The sequence below is a fragment of the Dermacentor andersoni genome, chromosome 6 (genome assembly GCF_023375885.2).
Source record: "Dermacentor andersoni chromosome 6, qqDerAnde1_hic_scaffold, whole genome shotgun sequence".
NCBI classification, from domain to species: Eukaryota; Metazoa; Arthropoda; class Arachnida; order Ixodida; family Ixodidae; genus Dermacentor; species Dermacentor andersoni.
This window is the reverse complement of record NC_092819.1, coordinates 164,374,615-164,394,825: the sequence shown is the minus strand read 5'-3', so window position 1 is coordinate 164,394,825 and position 20,211 is coordinate 164,374,615. Positions and strand designations below refer to the sequence as shown.

The 20,211-nt window shown below is 48.2% G+C and overlaps 1 protein-coding gene across 2 annotated transcripts in view; it reads right to left on the bottom strand.

Annotated features, from left to right (window-relative positions):
- The window catches only part of LOC126523677 (uncharacterized), a 170,252-nt gene extending 150,055 nt beyond the window's left edge, over positions 1–20,197 (bottom strand). For both annotated transcript variants that reach the window (XM_050172281.3, XM_055066834.2), the window contains exon 1: positions 20,088–20,197. In XM_050172281.3, coding sequence (XP_050028238.2) covers positions 20,088–20,110 — 23 coding nt within the window. In that variant the 5' untranslated portion in view covers positions 20,111–20,197. The remainder of the gene's footprint in view (positions 1–20,087) is intronic.
- Positions 20,198–20,211: the final 14 nt, after the last annotated feature.

Genomic DNA, 20,211 nt, shown 5'->3' with positions numbered 1-20,211 from the left:
TAGTACATGTCAAACGGAGGATAAAGAGGAAACGAAAAGCTTGTTCTCGAGATCCTAGCGCCCAAAGCAAGACTTTGCTTCATAACATGAGGCTCGACTTAAACCGTCTGATCAAGGAATCCAAGGAGAGATTCTTTAATGTAACAATGAAAAATTTCCTTCATAACGCACCTAGTAAGTTTTGGAGATATGTGAACCCTTCTAAAAAACAACACAAAGACGAGGATGAAAGGATTAATCAAGAACGTACAGAAAATTTTAATTCCTTTTTTTCCTCCGTGTTCACCAATGATGATGGCACACTTCTGCACTTTCATGACACCTCTGACCGCCCTTCAACATCTGACCTTCTCATCAACGAGGCAGGAGTCCTGAACCTTCATCTGCGCATTAACATTAAGAAATCCCCGGGCCCCGACAGCATCCCGAATGAGTTCCTATATAGGTATGCTCCGTGGGTTGCTAAATATCTTACCATAATCTTTCAATCTTCGCTCACCCAGGGAACATTTCCTACAACCTGGAAGCAAGCTAAAATAATTCCAGTTCAGAAAAGTGGGAGAACAACTGAGGTAGGAAACTACAGGCCTATTTCTCTTACGAGTACCTACTCCAAACTACTTGAGCATGTAGTTTGTAAACATCTGTCAAATTACCTGGAAGCATACAAGTTATTATCACCGGCAGAACATGGTTTTCGCAAGAGGTCGTCTACAATAACGCAGCTTGTTCAAGCCGTTCACGATCTTTCACAAACATTAAATTGCCGAGGACAGGTCGACCTAATTTTCTTTTACTTCGCCAAAGCGTTCGACAAAGTGTCACATCCTGAACTCCTCTTAAAAATGAATGAAATATTTAGAAATCCAAATATTACTAAGTGGCTTAAATCCTACCTTCAGTCTCGTGAGCAGTATGCTGAAATAAATAAAATTAAATCCATGCCCAAACCAGTTTTGTCTAGAGTACCCCAAGGCTCCTGAGTCCTCTTTTATTTCTTATATTTATTAATGATGTGCCTTCTGATATAACTGTTGCACTAAGGTTGTTTGCAGACGACTGCGTGATTTACAATAGGATCGAATCTTTAAGTGACCAGTTAGAACTTACCAAAAATTTACAAAGCATATTAAAATGGTGTAATGAATGGCAAATGTCACTGAACCCAGTAAAATCAGTTTGTATGACCACAACAAGAAAGAAAGTCACTTTGCGGTACAAATACAGCATAGGTCCACAGGAACTAATAAGAGTAACATAATATAAATATCTAGGACTAATATTTACTCGAGATTTGAGATGGAATGCGCATATCAATCAGGTGTGTAGCAGGACAAATAAAGTCTCATGGGGTCTCAGGCGAAGACTGTACAGCGCAACTCCTGAAGCGAAAAGCTTGGCATATAGGGTATTAGTAAGGCCAATTATTGAATACGCTAACATTGTATGGGACCCACACACTGTAACCAACCGACATAAATCGGACACAATTCAACGACTCGCCTACCGATTCATATTTAATAAGTATGAGCGCGTGCACTCTCCTACTGAACTATGCAGACGTGCAAACCTCTCCGCTTTAGAACTAAGGACTAAGTTTGACCGACTGAAATTTTGATACCTAATTGTTCATCACCAGGTTAAACTTAATTTCACTGATTTCTGTATAATTTCACCAGATCAACGCTCCAGACACAAGCACAGTTTATACATACACCCGCCAGTTACACGGAATGATATATTCCAGTATAGTTTCTTTGCTAGGCGATCAAAGAACGGAATGAATTACCCAATCCACTTGTCACATGTTCCTCTGTCAGTGCTTTTACTGTTGGTTTCGAGAATCTTATTTTTCCGGATATGACTGCATCATAGCATTTGTTTCTGATGCGCATATTGTGAGTGTTTTGTCTTTGATCACCTCATGTCACTTTTTACAGAGACTGCTATTGTATCGTTCTTTGTTCTACATGTACCGATGTTTATCTTTTTTGTTGTATTTCTATTCACTCCTGTAATGGTCCATCCTTGGATTGACAGTATAAATAAACAAACAAACAAACAACAAACAAGGACTGATCCTTGTGGAACTCCAGAAAATACCTTGCTTGAGGCTGAAGAACATCCACATATAACGGTGTACTGAAGGCGGTCGGTGAGGAAGCATTTAATCCAGGCTAGAATTTGCGGGTGTAGGCTGAGAAAAGAGAGTTTGCAGCTTAGTCGTAGATGGGGAACACGATCGAATGCCTTTGAGAAGTCTAAGAATATTACATCAGTTTGACATAATGAATCTAAGTTTTATTAATATGAAATATCTTTGTTCTATATAGCGCATGGTCCAAGCATACGTAATCAGCGGTTATAATAATGAACGTTGTGCGGCATGACTATGCGAGGTCGTACTGTGACATTAGCCCGTTTTTTCTTCCTTTTTCGAGAAAGAGGATGATAACCGAATGTTTTTTTTTGTGTTCGTTCCGTTATCTACGACGCACTCACACGTATTACGGAAATTTTGTCCTCAAAAATAGCCATCGCATTCTTTTTATGCGATACCTCTCATATTTTATGTCTGTATACTGGCCAAAAAGGCAATGCCGAAGCACACAGCTTATATATTGTAACCAATACCAAAGGCACAGACAAGAAGAGAGAAGGGAAGACCAAGAGAACAAGGAGTTTGAGAGGCCGGGCTCCGCTACGATCACGCTACGATCATCGTCCATCTCCTGTAAATAAAATCATTTCTTTCCAACTCTTCGTAACAGTTGTGGTGGAGGTTCGGGGTAATCGACACCCGAAGACGGAGGCTGAACCACAAGTTCTTCGACGGAGCCGTCACCTTGCTGGACTCCCACCGAATCCACCGGAGTTCAATATGTCCCACGACGCAGACGAACAATGGCCCATTCCAATTGCTGCGCCCACAAGTTCTGTTCTGCAACTGAGAGATGTGTGTCCCTTCGCCGGAAGATCAGACGAAGACGTCGAGGAATGGCTCATCCATTATAACCGGGTGAGTGCCGCCAATAAGTGGAACAGCGCTTCTCAGCTTTCGAACGTCGTGTTCTTTCTAACGGATACTGCGTTGTTGTGGTTCGACAATCACGAGGAAACGTTCCCAACATGGGGAAGATTTGTTTCGGAAATCAAAGAGCGATTCGGCGACTCCGCGACGAAAAAGGCAGAGCAGACGCTACTACAACGTGCGCAAGTGCCAGGCGAAACCTGCACGACCTACATTGAGGCAGTAATAAAACCGTGTAGGATGATGGACTCTGGAATGTCCGAGGAAGACAATGTCGGGCACATCCTAAAAGGAATTGCCGAGGATGTTTACAATTTCCTCATCGCAAAAGACAACCTGGCTTCCGTCGCCGAGATCATTCGGCATTGTCACACTTTCGAGCAACAAATGACGAGGCGCATCACGCCGAAGTTTGGCAGGCTAGCCAATGTGACGACAGTTGCAAGCGCGGACAGCAACCAGCCCCTTGATCTTGCATCAATGATCCGACAAATAGTTCGGGAAGAGCTGAGCCTGCACGCGCACGTGACGCATCCAGGCACTCATAGCTTCCGCCTACCACCAGATTTCGAGCCAAACGTGGCATCCTTCTCCCCGTATCCTGCAGCAAGGGGCACTGAGGATTATGAACTCGTGCCCCGACAGCAGCCACGTCTCTACGACAGAGGCCCTACTTATGACGCTCGGCTACAACGAGAGCAGCCACCGCGATTTTACCCCCGAGGCCCTGTGACTTCTGTCAGGCCGCGACAAGGACAGTACCGACCCTACTAGCATGACGTGACTTATGAACGATATAACGGATTTCAGCAAGCAGCAGAGACACGTTATCCACATGACAACGAACTTTCTCGCTGCCAGCAGCCGCCTAACATTCGTTTCGAGGAAGACGCTGTGAACCGCAACCCTCCCGTGTGCTACAACTGCGGTTCCACAGGCTATATAGCTCGGTATTGTCGCCAAGGCCATCAATCATGTAGGAAACCACCGATGATCTCGCCACCCGGAACCCGTAATTCATATGACTTGCGGACGACCGATTTGCTTCCAATGGACCACTTCGCATACGAGCCCAGACGCAGTGATTGGCCAGCATCTGAGCGGAGTGTGACGCCACCAAATAACCGTCCCGGTCGCTCTCCGTCCCCTTGGCGCCGTTCTTCCTCACCGCCGCCGGGAAACTAGCATCCGCGGCCAGTGGAATGTGGTCGCCGGACGGTCTTCGCAAGAAATACCTTTGCCTGTTGTGATGCTCAAAAACAAAGTGAATGTCTCGATTGACGCAATACCGACCGTGGCGTTAGTTGATACTGGGGCGACTGTGTCTGTCATGAGCCTCGCTTTCAGAAACCATCTAGGCCACAAAGTTATGTTTTCTTGGAACGATGGTATTACCTTTCGTGGAGTAGGCGGCGAGTGGCTTCATCCCCTTGGTGTTATTGCTCTGAGCGTTTATTTCGCTGGGAAAATGTTTGTGTCGGAATTCCTTGTTCTTTCTCGTTGTTCGCACGATGTTATTCTTGGTATCGATTTTCTTGAACAGTGTGGGGCTTCCGTGGACTGTGGTTGTGGCGAAATATCATTCAACAAGTTATTTATATCAGCACAGTCCAAACAAAGCTTGGGTGGTGAAAACAGGGACGCAGACACTCTCAGTGCTCTTGATGAAATGATTGCACCATCGTGGTGCCTGACGCCCGTTCGTGTTTCTGCAACTACTGTGGATGCTGATTGTGTTGACCTTGTAGTTAGGCCTCTCCGCATAGACTGTGCTAAAAAAGATATACTTGTGCCCTGCTCTGTCGTGTGCATGACGAAAGGAGTCGCCACATTGTGGGCGCTGAACTGTTCCGCCACGCCGGTTGTCCTTCCTCACGGTATGAAAATCGCTCTCTTCGATAAAGCCGCATGTAGCTCAATAGCGGCACTAACTACGGACGTTTCTACAGCTTGCTCTCCTTGCGATAATCGCCATTCTGAAGAGCTAATGCTCGGCATGATCAGCAAGGCTCGGAACGGCAAGCACTGGTACAGGTCCTTGCCAGACATGAGGCTGCATTCGACTTCACGCATGGAGATGCACCCCTACATTTACCGTCGTTCCCACGCTCGTCACAGAATAGATACCGGCTCAGCACATCCCATCCGTCAGAAGCCTTACCGAGTGTCATCGTCCGAGCGCAAAGTTATTGCAGAGCAAGTCAAGGAGATGATGAACAAAGGTGTCGTTCAAGAGTCGTCTAGTCCATGGGCAACGCCAGTAATCCTGGTCCAAAAAAAAAGATGGCTCCTGGAGATTCTGCGTGGATTACAGGCATCTAAACGCAGTGACGAAGAAGGATGTCTATCCACTACCGCGAATCGATGACGTCATTGATTGCTTACACGCTGCTTCTTACTTCTCAACACTTTATTTGCGATCGGGGTACTGGCAAATACCTATGGACCCTGCCGACAAGGAAGAGACCACTTTCGTGACTCTAGATGGCGTATTCGAATTTAATGTTATGCCTTTTGGCCTTTACAATGCTCCTGCCGCCTTTGAAAGATTCATGGGCACAGTACTACGTGGTCTAAAGTCGGAGATATGCATGTGTTAATTACCTCGATGATGTTATAATCTTTGGCCGCACGTTTGAAGAACATAACCAACGCCTCAGACTCGTTCTCGACTGCATTGAGAAAGCTGGACTGGTTCTAAACTGATAAAAGTGCCGGTTCGGCGAACGTCAAACACTGGTCATGGGACACTTAGTCGACAAGGATGGCGTCAGACCCGATCCTCGTAAGACTGAAGCGGTGACTTCCTTCAAACCACCGCAGTCAGCACGAGAACTCCGCTCATTCGTTGGCCTATGTTCGTATTTTCGTCGTTTTGCTCCCCGGTTTGCCGACATTGTTTACCCGTTCACAAGTATTTTGCGACAAAATGTATCCTTCAATTGGACACCAGAGTGTGACGCATCATTCTCTCAACTGAAGTTTGTACTAACGTCAGCACCCCTCTTGCGTCACTTCGATCCATCTTGCCCGACTGAAGTTCACACTGATGCTAGTGGAAACGCGATAGGAGCGGTGCTTGTACAACGTCACAGTGGCGCAGAACTTGTCGCATATGCCAGCCGTTTCCTGAACAAATCTGAACGCAATTATACGGTTACGGAACAGGAATGCCTGGCAGCCGTTTTCGCCGTACAAAAGTTTCGGTGTTATCTTGACGGTCCACCATTCAAGATTATCACCGACCGTCATTCTTAATGCTGGCTGGTCGGTTTGCGTGATCCCTCTGGTCGCCTCGCGCGTTGGGGGCTGCGCCTCCAGGAATACGACTTTGTGGTATCGTACAAGAGTGGCCGTCGTCATGCTGGCGCAGACTGCCTCTCTCGGATTCCTCTTGCGACTACCGAGTGCGATGCTGAGAATTTTGACGACGCTCTCGCTGCGGTTACTTCTACGTTCCCTGACGCGGCAGACTTTCAGCGAGAACAACGGAATGATGTTACCCTGGATCCGCTTTTTGTCGCCGCCCGTACTTCTAAAGGCAGCGGTCGCTTTACTGTCGGTGATAAATTGCTCTAAAGAATAAATAATTCAGGCATGGAGCGCGTTTTCCGCTTGTTGTCCCCGAGAGTCTCCGCTCCGCCGTTCTACGCGCCATGCATGATGATGTGACATCCGGCCATTTCGGCTTCGTACGAACGCTGCACTGCACCAAGGAGCGCTTTTACTGGCCCAAGATGTACGAAACAACCAAGCGTTATGTCGCGTGTTGCGAAACGTGCCAACGTCACAAGCGACCGACCTCCGCAGCCCCGGGTCCCCTTCGGCCATTGACACCGCCCAGTATGCCGTTCGAGCAAGTAGGCATTGACCTTTTGGGTCCATTCCCGTTATCAAACAACAATAACCGTTGGATAATTGTCTGCGTAGACCATCTTACACGGTATGCAGAAACAGCAGCCATACCGTCTTCCACCGCTGCTTGCGTGGCGGTCTTCTTGCTGCGTTCCGTGGGCCTTCGTCATAGCCCACCACGTGTCATCATCCATGGTCGCCAGTTCACTGCTGATGCCATTGAAGAGTTACTTTGTTTGTGCACTTCACAATTCCGTCATTCCACGCCGTATCATCCACAGACCAATGGCCTGGTTGAAAGGACGAACAGAAAGGTGACTGAAATGCTTGCCATGTACGTCTGCTCCAATCCTAAGAACTGGGACGGCGTGCTTCCATTGATCACTTACGCATACACCACAGCGATACCCGAAACCACGAACTATAGCCCATTTCATCTCCTGTATGCAAGCTTACCGTGCAGCCCTCTGGACACTTTCTTACCCTTCGTACTGCAGAGTGACGATTCCGTATCTAAGACTTTGTGTCTCGCCGAAGAAGCCCGTCGAATAGCTTGTCTTCGTACTCTTGCCTCGCAAAGTTGTTCGAAAGAGCGATGCGACGACCTTGACGTAGAAGTATCGTTGTAGAAAGGCGACTTGGTCCTTCTTCGGACACCGCAACGCAAGCGTGGATTGTGCCAAAAGATTTTGTCACAATATTCAGACCCATTTGTAGTTGTGGACCGCCTGAGCAAACTCACGTCATAGCTCGCCTCCTGTGCAATGGTCGGCGATCAAGCAGAACGCAGCTGACTCATATTGCTCGCCTGAAGCCTTTCTACCCTGCTTGTTCATCCTGACTCGCGCCACGGGCTTCGTCTGCTTGCGGGGAAATGTAACGGATACGAAAGGCGCGGACAAGAAGGGAGAACAGAACGAGGAGTTTGAGAGGGCGGGCTGCGCTACGATCACGCTACGATCATCGTCCATCTCCTGTAAATAAAACCATTTCTTTCCAACTCTTGGTAACAACATGTATCATGCTGGTTCACAAACCACAGGGATTGCTGTGCTGAGCAGCGCCATCTGCCTCATGCAGGAAGGCTAGCGTAGACATATAGTAATTTCAAGCCTACTAGACTTTATATGCGTGAGAACGATGCCAGTGTATCAAAAATATTTCATAGCGCCTGCCGCTTAGATGTTTCGTGGTTGCCTTAGGTTGACCGTGCACAAGCATGTGCTCTTATGTTTTATATTTTAAACGCCGCGTATTTTTCAAACGAACGAACGACGTTCGGCCAGCTCACGCTGCCGTTCCTCCAACACAGCCTGCTCTTCGGCAGAACGAACCAAATGCTGCATCGCAAACCTGACAGCCGGGCTTGAACTAGCTTGAACTCCTCTGGAGGGAGGGGATGCCTGTGATTGGCTCGCGCCTTGCGCTGCGTCTGCTTCTTCATGCACATAAAACCCCGCTATAAAACTCACGTTCACTTATGTACAAATTTCAGCTGTGAATGAAACTTATTTCTTCAGACTGACACTTTCGCACTGCGTGAAGGACAGTCTTTTTCCAGTAGGAAATGCGTAAATGAAAACAATATCTTCTACTTTTGCTTGTGTTGAGTTTTGGCTGACTGAGAAATTGGCCAGCTTTAGTTGATCGACTTCACAATACACGAACAAAATCAACGAATGATAGTGTCAGAAGTTTTGTTTTTCTAGCCCCCCACTATATTTATGGACTAGTTGAAACTTAGCCCTAAAATTAACCAATAGTTAGGAATTTCAAAGCGGCTACTCCCACAAAATGTAACATTTTAACAGCGAATACTGGGAGTTAAGGACTGTTTGCTATATAAAAATTTCTCATTAAAATTGCTTGGTGCTGGTGGGTACGAGCGATGTCCCAGTAGTTTAAAAATTGAGCAGAAGCTTGCAACGTAAACGCAGCAAAAAAATGTCACCGCCTATTCTAGTCCATGAAGATGATCGAACAGCGAAGCTGTGTTAGTTACAGCGAGCGTTACACTATGCAAGTAAAACTTCGCAACCAGTCTATATTCTAAATGTTGTGTTTCCCCATTCTTTCACGTCCTTTTCGCTTTTTCGTGTTTCACGTGGTGACCGTGCTTTAGGAACACTCTTCTTTTGCGGGTATCTCACTTTCATTGCTTGTTTTTTTGCGCGTGAGGGCTCTATGTTTTGCCATACTTTTTTTTTCACGTGCAAGTTAATCTGCACGTTTTTTGCGCGCCAGTAATGAGAGCACGGTTTGGTGGATTGGCTGGATTGGTTCGACGATTGACGTGGCTGCCGGCACTTGCTAGCACAAGAAGTGCCGGCAGCCACGCGATCTTAGTCTCGCGTTTCAATCGCTGGGCACTGTTCGTTGGTCGCAAACCGCCAGCATGATATTTGTTTCTTTCACGGCAGGGTGTAATCAATCGTCGATAAATTCGATGTCGATCTGGCTCGATCACCGAAAATGCACCATATGACAACCGTATGAGATTCGCGTATGGGGAACCAGCGCAGGCCAGGAGGCGCTGCGACAGTTTTAGTGTGCAACTAATACAGGCTGACACCGTCCGGCAGGGAGGCTACAAAGATGGCACAACATATTTAACGACAGCGGGCGCGCGCCTGTATCAACGTTTGCATAGCCTAATACGCCCAGCCAAGTTCTGTCCATGGTCATGCGCGTTACATCAAGCGCACGCGCTGCTACGTACTAGCACGTCGGTCCTCTGTAACGTGAGGAGCCGTGAAAAGCGTGTCTCGAGATGATCGGTGAAATCGCTGACAGGAAATTACAGCATGTGCTACTGAAAACTGTGTCCACCGCTCTCTGGGATGTGTGTTACGGCGCTGCTGCTGGCGCTGGTTGCCCTTAAGATAGCATTCTAACAGGAGAAAAAGGATCACACCAACCCCTTTTCCCCTTTTGAGCTCTTTTTCCTCTCCCCCTAGGTCACGTGGCCCATTCTTAGCGAAGTCCGACAACGACGGCACAGGGTTCGCATACACAGCTTCGCTTCAAGAAGAAAACGCTTCGTAAAGACAGCACACTTTAGCGGGTTCTGCTCCGCGATTTGGCTGATGTCGCCGCCCGGCCAGCGGACCTATAAGAGAGTGCGAAGACATCCCGCTTGCATGCGAAGTGGGAAAGGAGGGCTTCAGCGGCAGCACTCATCCTCCCTGCTGCGCACCTTCTCTCTCTACCTCCTGACTACATCAGTGACGTCATGAAGGTGTTGCATTGTTTGTGAATTATAGCGAGTTGGACAACCCGGCAACCGCCAGGGGTAGATGCAGCGCTGCCTCCGCGTGCCGTAGGTGCCTTTACGTGACAGTCACGTACAAAGAGCTGTAGTGACTGCTAATGAGGCGATATGGAAAATGAACCGAGAGAAAGGTTTCGAGGTTGTCGAACTAAACAGGGAAGTGAAAAGGTGTGGTGGTTTTTAACTAGACGGAATCCACTTCAATTACAGGCTTCGACGAGAAGTTGGCTGGCGACTTGATGGTCGCGCTGTTGCTTTTTTGGGGTGGCCCACGGGCGCTCAGGAGGCCAGAGTAGGTATTAAGGAAGAAGCTCGCCTAGGGGAACCTCAGCATAGCATCGCCGTCAATAATAGAAAAAGTAGCAAAACAAGAAAGAGGGCTCGCCCTGCAATAGGCTACATCAACATGCAGGGCCGCAGAAGAAAGGAAAAATTGGCAGAGATTGAGGAGCAGTTAAATAGAGAACAAATAGGGGGTGCATGCGGTTGCAGAAACGCACCTTAGAGACTCGGAAGAGCCGCCAGTGATTGAGAGTTATGTTTGGGAAGGGCGCAACGGAACTAAGTCGAAAAGAAAGGAACGGGCAGTCGGAATGCTCGTCCATCAGGGAGCCAAATGGAAAAGAGTAAATTCAAAATGTCAAGAGCATCTTTGGTTTTCAGGTACAATGCGTGAAAAAAAAAACTTGGCTGCGTGTAACGTATTTGTGGACCGGAAATAGTTACACAGAAAAGAATCAAGAGTTAGTGGAATGAATAAGTGCTGATATTAAGGGTTTCTCGAATGATGACGAAATTATGATATTAGGTGAGATGAATGTCCACAAACAGGATCTAGATGGCTATACAGACTACAACGGGAAGTCAATGCTAGACCTTTGTGAGCAACGTAACCTCCTCATCGTGAATACAGGGCCTAAGTGTGAAGCGATGATAACGTGGGAAGTGGGAAACCGGCAATGGACCATTTACTACTGTTTGACTGAAGTAGAGAAAAATAGTCATAGACAAAGAAGTGTATAGTAGCATAAGGAGTGGACATAAACGCATTTAAAAAATTGGATATGTAGCTGGGAAAAGGAGCAAGAAGTGCAAAATGGCCAGTCCAAATTTGAACGCTGAACAGATAAATATAGTCACAAGAGTCGAGGAAGAACTTTGCAAATGGCCAAGTGAAGAGCGGGAGTATAGTGAGTTTCTAAGTGTAATAATGACACAAATACTGAAAGAGAAACAACATATTCGTTGGAACGGACAAAAGAAACCAAAAAGCTTGTGGAACTGGGAGATATGAGAAGCGATCACCGAACGACAGTAAAAATTCTGATAGTACAGGCGATCAAGGAAGGCGCCGTGGCCGCCGGATGAAGTGGCCAGTAAATGGGAAATATACCGAGAGAAAAAGTATATGGTTCAAATGCTGGTGCAAGCAAATATAAAAGGTGGAAGTGAACGTTGGTTGTCGAAAATACGTGAGAAAAAGAAGGCCGCATCTAGAATATATTGGAACCACATAAAATTATTAGGCAGGAAGTCTGGAACAATAAAACAACATATAATAGATGAAGACGGAAACAAACTGGAAGGGGACACGGCAATAAATTACGCCCGAAAAATAACAGCCGTATCTTTCCATGCCAATGACGACGTTGTAGTTAAAAAAAGAGCATAAATTAGACCCAGATGGAAAAGGAGCTGCTGCTGACAAGTTTCCACTGGAAGAAATCCGAAGAGGACGTTGCCAAGCGCAAAGCCACAGGAATAGACGAGGTTCCCGTAAGGCTGATCAATGAACTAGGACCAAAAAGTAAGGAAGCTCTTATGAAAGCAGTAAAAGAAATCATAAAATATAGTCAAATACCATACAGTTGGCGACAATGTAGAATGCATTTAATTTATAAAGGTAAGGGGAAGAAAGAAAGCATTCACCCCCACAGATTGTCGGCGATTACATCGGCAATGTACAGGTTAACAATCCAGGCAATCAAAGCTGCAAGCATAGGCAGAGAATAATGACATATTGGATAACTTCATAATGGCTTCAGAATAGGTAGGCTCTTCGATGATAACGTATTTCTTACTCAATGTATTGAAATATCGAGTAGAAAGCAGACCGTTATATGTGGCCTTTGTAGACGTTACAGGAGCGTATGACAAATTAGACCGCAACATTATGTGGGGATATTCTGGAAGGGCAAGACTTAGGCGAGGATTGTCTACAGCTATTGAGAAAGATTTACCTAGAAAATACCGTTTGCGTTGAATGGGAAGGGATGAGGAGCGGGGACAAATTTATATAAACGAGGACATGGGCTGGTGTAGTAATATGGGCTGGAGGAAGTAATATCGGGTTCAATCTCTCATACAAACAGGCGGCTACAGTAGTAGAGCAGCAGCTTCCATGTTTATATTATGCGGACGACATTGTGTTTCTGTTAATTTAGGTTTGAAATTTAGCGTTAGAAAATCACGTGTTATGGTATTCAATGAAATGAGTGAACCGACAGTGGCAATAGGGGGCCAGAAAATACCTTGGGTAAAAGAATACAAATATCTTCGTATACGTATAAATGAAGGCAATAGATGTAAAGGGGACGAGAAATACAATAGGTACGAGGTACTCCTAGGTATCTGGAAAGGTGTAATGGTTCCAGGACTTACTTTTGGAAATGCGGTTGTTTGCTTGAAATCCGGGTTGCGCCTTCAGGGGGCGCCGCTCGCGCCTTCAGCGTCGTCTTCCACAGCAGGCGCCGATGCCGATCATCGCCAGCATTCCCATACTGCCCCTCCCTCTGCAAAGGCGCCGCTGGCCCACTGCCATTTGCTGCGGTGATTTCGGTCTCAAATTCTTTGGCTCAATGTACCGCTCGGGCCTTCGTCATCCTTTTCTTCCACAGCAGGCACCGATGCCAGCTGTGACAGCATTCTCATACGGTCCTTCCCTCTGCAAAGGGGCTGATCGGCGCTGGCCAACTGCCATTCGGTGCGGTCATTTCGGTCTCAAATTCTTTGGCTCAATATACCACTCGGGCCTTCGTCGTCGTTTTCTTCCACAGCTGGCTCGGATGCCGATCATCATGCCAGCATCCGCATACTGTCCCTCCCTCTCCAAAGGCGCTGATCGGCGCTGGCCCGCTGCCATTCGGTGCGGTGATTTGGGTCTCAAATTCTTTGGCTCAATATACCACTCGGGCCTTCGTCGTCGTTTTCTTCCACAGCTGGCACAGATGCCAATCATCATGGCAGCATTCTCATACTGCCCCTCCCTCTGCAAAAGCGATGACCGGCGCTGGCCCGCTGCCATTCACTGCGGTGATTTGGGTCTCAAATTCTTTGGCTCAATATACCGCTCGGGCCTTCGTCGTCGTTTTCTTCCGCAGCTGGCACCGATGCCGATCATCATCCCAGCATTCCAATACTGCCCCTCCCTCTGCAAATGCGCTGACCGGCGCTGGCCCACTACCAGTCGGTGTGCTGATTTCAGTCTCGAATTCTATGGCTCATTATACCACTCGGGCCTTCGTCGTCGGTTTCTTCCACAGCTGGCTACGCTGCCGATCATCATGCCAGCATTCCCATACTACCCCTCCCTCTGCAAAGGCGCTGATCGGCGCTGGGCCACTGCCATTCCGTGCGGTTATTTCGGTCTGAAATTTTTTGGCTCAATATACCGCTCGGGCCTTCGTCGTCATTTTCTTCCACAGCTGGCGCCAATGCCCATCATCATGCAAGCATTCCAGTACTGCCCCTCCCTCTGCAAAGGCGCTGACCGGCGCCGGCCCAATGCCATTTGGTGTGGTGATTTCTGTCTCAAATTCTTTAGCTGAATATACCTCTCGGGCCTTCGTCGTCGTTTTCTTCCACAGCTGGCTCCGATGCCGATCATCATGCCAGAATTCCCATACTGCCCCTCCCTCTGCAAAGGCGCTGATCGGCACTGGCCCACTGCCCTTCGGTGCGGTGATTCGGGTCTCAAATTGTTTGCTCAATATATCTCTCGGGCCTTCGTCGTCGTTTTCTTCCACAGCTGGCACCGATGCCGATCATCATGCCAGCATTCCCATACTGTCCTTCCCTCTGCAAGGGCGCAGATTGGCGCTGGCCCACAGCCAATCGGTGCGGTGATTTCTGCCTCAAATTTTTGGCTCAATATACCGCTCGGGCCTTCGTCGTCGTTTCTTTCCACAACTGGCTCCGATGCCGATCATCATGCCAGCATTCCCATATTGTCCTTCCCTCTGCAAGGGCGCTGATTGGCGCTGGGCCACTGCCATTCGGTGCGGTGATTTCGGTCTCAAATTCTTTGGCTCAATATATCGCTCGGGCCTTCGTCGTCGTTTCCTTCCACATCTGGCCCCGATGCCGATCATCATGCCAGCATTCCCATATTGCCCCTCCCTCTGCAAACGCGCTGATTGGCGCTGGCCCACTGCCATTCGGTGCGGTGATTTCGGTCTCAAATTCTTTGGCTCAATATACCTCTCGGGCCTTCGTAGTCGTTTTCTTCCACACCTCGTACCGATGCCGATCATCATGACAGCATTCGCATACTGCCCCTCCCTGTGCAAAGGCGCTGATCGGCGCTGCCCACTGCCAGTCGGTGTGCTGATTTCTGTCTCAAATTCTTTGGCTCAATATACCGCTTGGGCCTTCGTCGTCGTTTTCTTCCGCAGCTGGCTCCGATGTAGATCATCATGCCAGCATTCCCATACTGCCCCTCTGTCTGCAAAAGCACTGATCGGCGTTGGTCCGCTGCCATTCGGTGCGGTCATTTGGGTCTCAAATTCTTTGGCTCAATATACCACTCGGGCCTTCGTCGTCCATTTCTTCCACAGCTGGCACTGATGCCGATCATGATGTCAGCATTCGCATACTGTCCCTCCCTCTGCAAATGCGCTGATCGGCACTGGCCCACTGCCCTTCGGTGCGGTGATTTCGGTCTCAAGTTCTTTGGCTCAATATACCACTCGGGCCTTCGTCGTCGTTTTCTTCCACAGCTGGCACCGATGCCAATCATCATGCCAGCATTCTCATAGTGCTCCTCCCTCTGCAAAAGCGATGACCGGCGCTGGCCTACTTCCAGTCGGTCTGCTGAATTCTGTCTCAAATTCTTTGGCTCAATATACCACTCGGGCCTTTGTCGTTGTTTTCTTCCACAGCTGGATTCGACGCCGATCATCATGCCAGCATTCCCATACTGCACCTCCTTCTGCAAAGGTGCTGAACGCAGCTGGCCCAATGCCACTCGGTGCGGTGATTTCGGTCTCAAAGTCTTTGACTCTTTAAATCCCTCGGGCCTTCGTCGTTGGTTTCTTCCACAGCTGGCTCCGATGCCGATCATCATGCCAGCATTCCCATACTACCCCTCCTTCTGCAAAGGCGCTGGCCGGCGCTGGCCCTCTGCCATTCGGTGCGGTGATTTCGGTCTCAAATTCTTTGGCTCAATATACCGCTCGGGCCTTCGTCGTCATTTTCTTCCACAGCTGGCGCCGATGCCGATCATCATGCCAGAATTCCCATACTGCCCCTCCTTCTGCAAAGGCGCTGATCGGCACTGGCCCACTGCCATTCGGTGCGATGATTCTGGTCTCAACATCTTTGGCTCATTATACCACTCGGACCTTCGTCGTCGGTTTCTTCCACAGCTGGCTCCGATGCCGATCATCATGCCAGCATTCTAATACTGCCCCTCCCTCTGCAAAGGCGCAGATCGGCGCTTTCCCACTGCCATTCGGTGTGGTGATTTCGGTCTCAAATTCTTTGGCTCAATAAACCGCTCGGGCCTTCGTCACCGTTTTCTTCCGCAACTGGCTCCGATGCCGATCATCATGCAAGCATTCCCATACTGTCCCTCCCTCTGCAAAGGCGCTGATCGGCGCTGGCCCACTGCTATTCGGTGCGGGGATTTCGGTCTCAAGGTATTTGGCTCAATATACCGCTCGGGCCTTCGTCGTCATTTTCTTCCGCAGCTGGCGCCGATGCCGATCATCATGCAAGCATTCCCATACTGCCCCTTCCTCTGCAAAGGCGCTGACCGGCGCCGGCTCAATGCCATTCGGTGTGGTGATTTCTGTCTAAAATTTTTTGGCTGAATATAGCTCTCGGGCCTTCGTCGTCGTTTTCTTGCACAGCTGGCTCCGATGCCGATCATCATGCCAGAATTCCCATACTGCCCCTTCTTCTGCAAAGGCGCTGATCGGCACTGGCCCACTGCCCTTCGGTGCGGTGATTTGGGTCTCAAATTGTTTGGCTCAATATACCTCTCGGGCCTTCGTCGTCGTTTTCTTCCACAGCTGGCACCGATGCCAATCATCATGCCAGCATTCTGATAGTGCCCCTCCCTCTGCAAAAGCGCTGACCGGCGCTGGATCACTTCCAGTCGGTCTGCTGATTTCTGTCACAAATTCTTTGGCTCAATATACCGCTCGGGCCTTCGTCGTCGTTTTCTTCCACAGCTGGCTGCGATGCCGATCATCATGCAAGCATTCCTATGAAAGGCGCTGATCGGCGCTGGCCCACTGCCATTCGGTGCGATGATTCTGGTCTCAAAATCTTTGGCTCATTATACCACTCGGGCCTTCGTCGTCGGTTTCTTCCACAGCTGGCTCCGATGCCGATCATCATGCCAGCATTCTAATACTGCCCCTCCCTCTGCAAAGGCGCTGATCGGCGCTTGCCCACTGCCATTCTGTGTGGTGATTTCGGTCTCAAATTCTTTGGCTCAATAAACCGCTCGGGCCTTCGTCATCGTTTTCTTCCACAGCTGGCTCCGATGCCGATCATCATGCAAGCATTCCCATACTGTCCCTCCCTCTGCAAAGGCGCTGATCGGCGCTGGCCCACTGCTATTCGGTGCGGGGATTTCGGTCTCAAGTTATTTGGCTCAATATACCGCTCGGGCCTTCGTCGTCATTTTCTTCCACAGCTGGCGCCGATGCCGATCATCATGCAAGCATTCCCATACTGCCCCTTCCTCTGCAAAGGCGCTGACCGGCGCCGGCTCAATGCCATTCGGTGTGGTGATTTCGGTCTGAAATTCTTTGGCTCAATATACCTCTCAGGCCTTCGTCGTCGTTTTCTTCCACAGCTGGCTCCGATGCCGATCATCATGCCAGCATTCCCATACTGCCCCTCCCTCTGCAAAGGCGCTTATCGGCGCTGGCCCACTGCCCTTCGGTGCGGTGATTTGGATTCTTTGGCTGAAAATACCTCTCGGGCCTTCGTCGTCGTTTTCTTCCACAGCTGCTTCCGATGCCGATCATTATGCAAGCATTCGCATACTGCTCCTTCCTCTGCAAAGGTGCTGACCGACGCTGGCCCAATGCCATTCGGTGTGGTAATTTCGGTCTCAAATAATTCTTTGGCTCAATATACCGCTCGGGCCATCGTGGTCGTTTTCTTCCACAGCTGGCTCCGATGCCGATCATCATATAAGCATTCGCATACTGCCCCTCCCTCTGCAACGGCGCTGACCGGCCCTGGCGCACTGCCATTCGGTGCGGTGATTCGGTCTCAAATTCTTTGGCTCAATATATCGCGAAATAAAAACTCGAATGAATGCGGATGTATAAAAATAAGTGTGTGTGTTCACCTTTCGTAACAATGACCACCGATCAAGACAATAAATGTGTTCGCACCTTTGTTCAAAATTCTCTGTCACCTCTTTGTTGTGTTCTACAATGTTTCGCTGGTCATCCACCATCACAGGGTGGAATGGCTCATGATTTTTAATACTTATTAAACTTCTCGATTTTATATTCAGAGAAGTGAAAATTTGGAAACTGTAGACAGAAGACTACGCATTTGGGCTGGTTGGTTCATGATTACTAGCTGTAAACAGCGATAAAGAACATACCGAAGAGAGGGACACAGACGCTCTCTGGAATCTGGTCTGTGTCCCTCTCTTTGTTCCGTTGTTTAGTTCTGTTTACTGCTCGTAGCTGTAAACAATCCGGAGAGATTCCCTTTGCAGCTTTTTCGTTTGCTAAATACTTGCTGCATGAAATGTTTTCCGCGCCTTAAGGAAACGTAGTTTCATACAATAATTACTCGAGCCAACTGGCGGTATGTCTACGGGAGCTGCAAGCGGGGCGGTTCAGCCGACATGAGAATTATGAAAAGTACATGGTTTTGCCTAAACATTGTCCTTCTATCTTCAAACGGCTTAGGGACTTTGTAAACTCTTCATGGGCAACACAGTACTGCGTAATAAATAATTAAATGAACATTGTTAAAATTGTCCAAGGGCAGGAGTCGAATACAGCGCTTCTAGCCCGGTAGTGAAATGACTGTGCGACGGACGCTATAATTTCTTCTTGTCCGCCACGAGCGCATGCGTGGACAAACGACATAAAACTACCGTATGAATTTTTCACGAGCAAGCTAGTACCTTGACACGCTTGGCGCGTTTCGGTTTGGCCACTTCGACAAGCTGATCCGTTGCATTAGTAGAGATTGTGCGTGTTTGCAGCGTCTTCTGCACTTTGATAAGTGTAGATTCCCCTGAACTTTACGACACTGAATACATGTAAAGCGTAATAAACAAAGCCACAAGAACGTCTGAATCCACATGCACGAAAACGTGCCATCATTCCCATGGTGGCTGAACAGCTCCAGCGCAAGAGTTCTCTCTAGTAATTATTGTAGGAAACTCTATGGAAAGTACGTTCTCGAAACATGAAAGTGACGACATTTTCAGACGCAGCGTGTTCGGATCGATAGGCAGCTGCTTGGCACATACAGATAACTGAAAGTGAAGTTGCTGTCAGTTGTACGATACTAGGGAAACAGTTGGTTCTTCACTTTTCCAGAGTGAAAACACAACACTCGCGCACAAAATTCTCTGCGATGAATGAAAAGTTGCGGGGTGGAGTTTCGGCGCATGTGTTGCTGCGCAATGTATAGTCCGGCTGCCTTTGATTATGTGCTACAGTACATTGTAGTTTGACAGCGCTTTGAATTTATCGGAAAACATACTGGAATCAGCGTAGCTTCCACGTGCGGCGGTTTCGCACTTGCCCATATGCGGAAGAGAAGAGCAAAAAAAATCAAATTTAACATTCATTTAGGTCTTTTGTCCTATTTTGCTGTTGTAAATATTGCGTAACTTCATTCAGAAGCGCTCTTATTTGTGCACCCTTTGCCTACGTAGTTTTGCTTTCACTGTCACACAAATTTTCCGTGGTATTGTTCAGGGTTACTAATGGCTGGCCGCTGACTTTCTAGGTAAATGAATTTTGTAAATAACTCCTTCTTTAAGCACGTGTCTCCTATTGCTTGGTTAAACTTCGTCCCAGAATAACCATCACCGGCGGCGGCTGTGTCGAAGATTCTTTTACACGTGATTCAGCTAATCTGTGGCTCTGTTAAGCAAATGGGTACAAGATGAATTCCAGCCAGGTGGCTTCAGCTTTAGGCGCGCGCGTTTCTAGAGTGAAATAGTCCACTGAAATGCGCGCGTTTACAACATCTATTTTGTTTGGACTGGCAGCCTGTTCTCGTAAAAAAAAGTTAGGAATACGTTTTACCGGTCTGTCGTTTAACTTCAGCGAGTTAATGCGTGGATTTATTGTAACGGAAACCAAAAGTTATTTTGGCAGAACGACTAGGGAACCCATTTAAATTGCCAAATCTGTATTTATTTAGGTAGCCACAGCGCCAACGTCGTATTACGGGGAAATACAAAATATAATTACGCTGCTGCCGGTGAACAGCATTCACATGTGCTTCGGGTACTGCATGTGAGACGTCATGCCAAGCCATTTTGTGAAGGCGTCAAGCCCATGGCTTTAAATATCGCTGAAACAAACTCGTATGAAGCGGCACAGCACACATCAATCTTCCTTGACGATCAGAGCGTATACGCGAAGGCCTGCCTTTACACGTTTAAGCGCACGCTATAACAAGATGAAATATGCTCGGTCGACTTACCGTTTATGGCGACTGAAGAGCATTTCTACGAAGATCTGCTGCTGCGACACGAATCCATGATTTCTCGCTTCTTTTCCAGGCAGCCGTGTATCAGTGTGTTGTGCAAAGGGTGGGGAAGATAGCA